The sequence below is a fragment of the Arachis hypogaea genome, chromosome 5 (genome assembly GCF_003086295.3).
Source record: "Arachis hypogaea cultivar Tifrunner chromosome 5, arahy.Tifrunner.gnm2.J5K5, whole genome shotgun sequence".
Taxonomy (NCBI): Eukaryota; Viridiplantae; Streptophyta; class Magnoliopsida; order Fabales; family Fabaceae; genus Arachis; species Arachis hypogaea.
Window position 1 is genome coordinate 42,742,123 of NC_092040.1, and position 4,156 is coordinate 42,746,278.

General features: G+C 35.7%; 1 protein-coding gene across 1 annotated transcript; it reads left to right on the forward strand.

Moving 5' to 3' along the window:
• Window positions 1-787: 787 nt before the first annotated feature.
• Window positions 788-3,847, forward strand: LOC112801521 (phosphatidylinositol/phosphatidylcholine transfer protein SFH11). The gene is made up of 11 exons (XM_025844311.3): window positions 788-1,312; window positions 1,572-1,671; window positions 1,753-2,019; window positions 2,103-2,180; window positions 2,273-2,374; window positions 2,449-2,498; window positions 2,588-2,696; window positions 2,813-2,902; window positions 2,991-3,131; window positions 3,228-3,269; window positions 3,433-3,847. Exons 1-11 carry the CDS (start codon window positions 915-917, stop codon window positions 3,475-3,477), a joined length of 1,422 nt encoding a protein of 473 aa, XP_025700096.1. The 5' UTR covers window positions 788-914; the 3' UTR covers window positions 3,478-3,847.
• The last annotated feature ends 309 nt before the right edge of the window (window positions 3,848-4,156 follow it).

Genomic DNA, 4,156 nt, shown 5'->3' on the forward strand with positions numbered 1-4,156 from the left:
ATCTAATTTAAAACACTAAGCATGTGTCTCACTATATTTGTACACAAGAAATGAGCCGAGACGCAAATAAAGATACTTATTGATTGTCTCACAAGAAACAAATCATATTATTCAGGTATGAGTATGCAATATACAATATCGTGACTTAGATGTGTTAATATACAAAAGGATATATTGTAAGGTATAGGATCACGAAAATTGTACGTTATCCGAGGAACATAAGTATGATTAAGGTTATCCATCTCACCTGACCGCCATGGTAAGATGCGGCTCAGATTAGCTCATCTTTTCTCTATAATCCCTATTCTAAGTTGTTTACTCTCTAGTCTCAATGCCATCTTCCCATGGAAAATATCAAATTTGTACTATATTGCTAACATTTGAAATTTTTTCATAGCCCATGAAGATTCAGAATCTTCTAGTATAATAGAGAGAGAACATAAATTTGAGAGTAATGTTACCCAAATTTGTTGGAGAATTGAATTTTAGTAACGATATGATTTATCCAACAAAATAGTTTTTTCTTTTTGGTATTTGACAACAAAATAGTAAAAAAAAGAAAAGTGTTTAGGCCCGTGCACATTACAAAAAGTTAGTATGAGAAGCCCAAGTAGCGAGGGTAAGTGGGCCTATATGCACCGAAAAAAATAGTGTGTGTGTGAATTGGAATCAGATGCACAACTTGTTTGTTTTTCTTTCCTTTCGCGGTTTCTTGGAAACAAAACCATTCTAATTCGATCCTTCGTTGATCAATCTTGAGAAATTCCCTCGCCCTCTTCTTCATTGTACTGCTGTGGTTCTTGTTCCTCGTAAGTAATAACGTGTCTTCTATGTGCATGTTCTTCGTGAACAATGGCTAACAAATATATATAGTTTGAGGAAGGTTGATATTTATTTTCAGGGGGCATAACATAATGAGCAGTGTGAAGGGAAAGGAGAAAGAGAAGGATGTGGAAGTTGTAATAACAACAAGAGGTGACACTGAATCATTAACTACTTATTCTTCTTCTTCTGGTGAGAGAGCGTGGTTGCATTCTGCTGATGGTAGAACTAAATGTCTTCATCCCCCTATTGAAACGCATTGGGAACTCCCTTCATCAGGTGCCAAGAAGCCTTCTTCTTCGTCATCATCAAGCTTCAAGTCACTCTTCACCTTCCCTCTCACCAAACTCAGAAGGACCAAGAGCATGCAAACCGTTCTAGAAGGACCTCGCGATCCAAAAGATGCCCAGATTGTTGAGTCCTTCCGCAGAATGCTCTTTCTTGAGGGTCTCTTACCCACCAAGCACAATGATTATCATACTCTTTTGAGGTACCTCTAAGGCAATTGCTCGCATACTTTCTGCTTTTTCAAACGAGGAATGCTAGGGGCCAGCAACTTTTGTGTTTTGTAATCATCAATTGCCCATCAATAATATTTTTAATGGTGTGAGATTACATCCAATGGTAAGAGATCACTCACTTTTTTTTTTATGGTTAAGTACTGGCCACAAAACACAAAAATTGCTGGCCCTCTAGATTTTCTCTTTTCGAACTCTGTTAATTAGTTGCCTTTCTTGTTTGTTAATAAGGTTTCTTCGCATGAGAGATTTTGACATGTTGAAATCCAAAGACGTATTTCTCAATTATCTGAAATGGCACGAGGAATTTGGAGTAGACATGCTTCTTAAGGTGAATATAATATGATAATCACGTGCATAGGAATAGGAATAGCTTCTTATTGTTTTGCTTTGTCGATACACGATGGATCAGGAATTCAAATACCCGGAGTACACAGAAGTAAAGAAATGCTATCCTCATGGATACCATGGGGTTGATAGACATGGCAGACCAGTATACATTGAGAGACTTGGGATGGTAGACCTTAACAAGCTGCTGCAAGTAACCACATTTGAGAGGTTCATAAAGTATCATGTGTCAGAACAAGAGAAAACATTGAGAATAAGATACCCTGCATGTTCCATGGCAGCTAAAAGGCACATAGCATCCACTACAAGTATCTTGGATGTTAATGGAGTAGTAAGCACATTTTAATTTGGACTAGTTCAATTCAGTTTCTAGTGCTAGCTCCAAATTAATGCATATGGTTTTAATTGTTCCAGGGAATGTCTAATTTCTCAAAGCCAGCAAGGTACCTCTTTATGGAAATTCAGAAGATCGATAGTAGTTACTATCCTGAGGTATCTATGTATGTCTCTCTAATAATTCTTTTTCAAATGGAAGATTGAACTTACTGATTACAAAACAGTTCGCTACATCGATGGCCTTGCAGACTCTTCATAAGCTCTTTATTATCAATGCTGGATCCGGCTTCAAAATGCTATGGAAAGCCGTTAAGACATTCCTAGATGTTCGCACAGTAGCAAAAGTTCAAGTATGGATCAGTATTATATTCCATCATATTATTCCATTTTCAGATATCTTGAACTAACAACATTCTTATTTCAGGTGTTAGGTTCTAATTATCTTAGTGTGTTACTCGAGGCTATTGATATAAGGTAACAAAATTTCTTTTCCTTTTGTTTAGTCATCGCATTGATAATATAGTGAACCTATAAGATTTAATTATTGTTTGATTATTATACAGTAATTTGCCAAGTTTTTTGGGTGGTAAATGCACATGTTCTGATTATGGAGGATGCTTAATGAGTGATAGAGGTCCATGGAAAAATCCAGATATAGTAAAAATGATTGAGGTTTGGCAGTACTTGAAAATGGCATCTTTTTTAACTCTTTCAACATCAAAAGGGTTGTGCTTTTACTCGGCAAGTATGAATAGTAGTTGAGAGAGATATATCACTTAACTTTGCAGGTCATATCCTTGAGAGAAGAGATGGATAGTAAAAATGATTCAAATAATGGTGATGTGGCTTCAGAAGATTCTCCCTCGATGCCCAAAAAGGTGTTGAGTTATTCGCCATTGTTCTGCTTTTACTATATGTTCAGCCTTCTTGCATGACATAACAATAACATAATGAAATATGGGGCAGGGTGACATGGGAAACCAAAATGATTTTGGTTTTAATCTAGCTCCACTTGATGAGTCAGCATGTGCTGGATTAGACTCAAAATATAAGTTAGCATTGCAAAAAATTAATGGCCTGGAAGCTGCTCTTGGAGACACCAAGAATGTGAGTTGCATTGTCAAATTAATGCATGTAAATTAAAATAATAGTAAATTCTTATATACAATAATAAACTAATTTAAACCCGGATATATATAACAGAAAATCGAGACACTGGAAGAGGCACTTGAGGACGCCAAGATGGTGAGCCTAATAATGTTGTTGACGATAGAGATTTACGTACTATTCTCAACCATTATGTAAAGATAACTGCACGAAAATTTTCACCATTGTAGAATGTTTCCTCTAGAGTTAATGGAATTGGTAGTCTGATTTTTACCCTTGTTATGTTGTTTTTCTCTTTCAGGCCTTGAAAGAGCTCGCACAAAGTATAATACAGCCGAAGCTATGAAAATGCTAGTGTTGTTGACATTGTTGAAATGAGAGTTCAACAGAGACCACTGTGTGTTCTAAAAATATCGAGGTGGTTTATAGAGAAAGATAAATAAGAAAGAATAGTTTTCCGCAGTTTAGTCGGGGTGGTTTATACAGCAGTGACTAATGGGTTTAAACATGTATCCCATAATGTTCCATGTTTAATATAGGCATATAGCCAATCTGTGTATCACCTATATTGTCTTGTCCTTTATAGTCATTTTCTTTATAAACCCGCCCCCCCCCCCCCCCCCTTTCTCTCTCCTCTTCTCTCTTTTTCCTCTTTTTCTTTGGACCAATGGCTACATTCTTATAGAGATTCCTCTCATGAAAATATGCATATTTACCTTTAATATCTCATATTGTTAATTATCTTCAATAAATATGCAGTTAAATAGGTCATTTTTCAAAAAAAAAAAAATTCTAAAATCTAGTTTTAGGCTCAAAAAAACATACAACTTCCTACTTCTCTTCACCAGAAAGTCTAAAACATCAATTCTATATGCAACTAAGTAGCTGATTTTTTTTAAAAAAAATTGATTTTAAAATTTTAAAAATTAGTTTTAGCCTAAAAATAATGCACCTTCCTATTCTCCTTCGTCACTCTTCTAATGCCTATCACCATTGCTTAGAAGTCGTCAAACCCTAGCAATCAT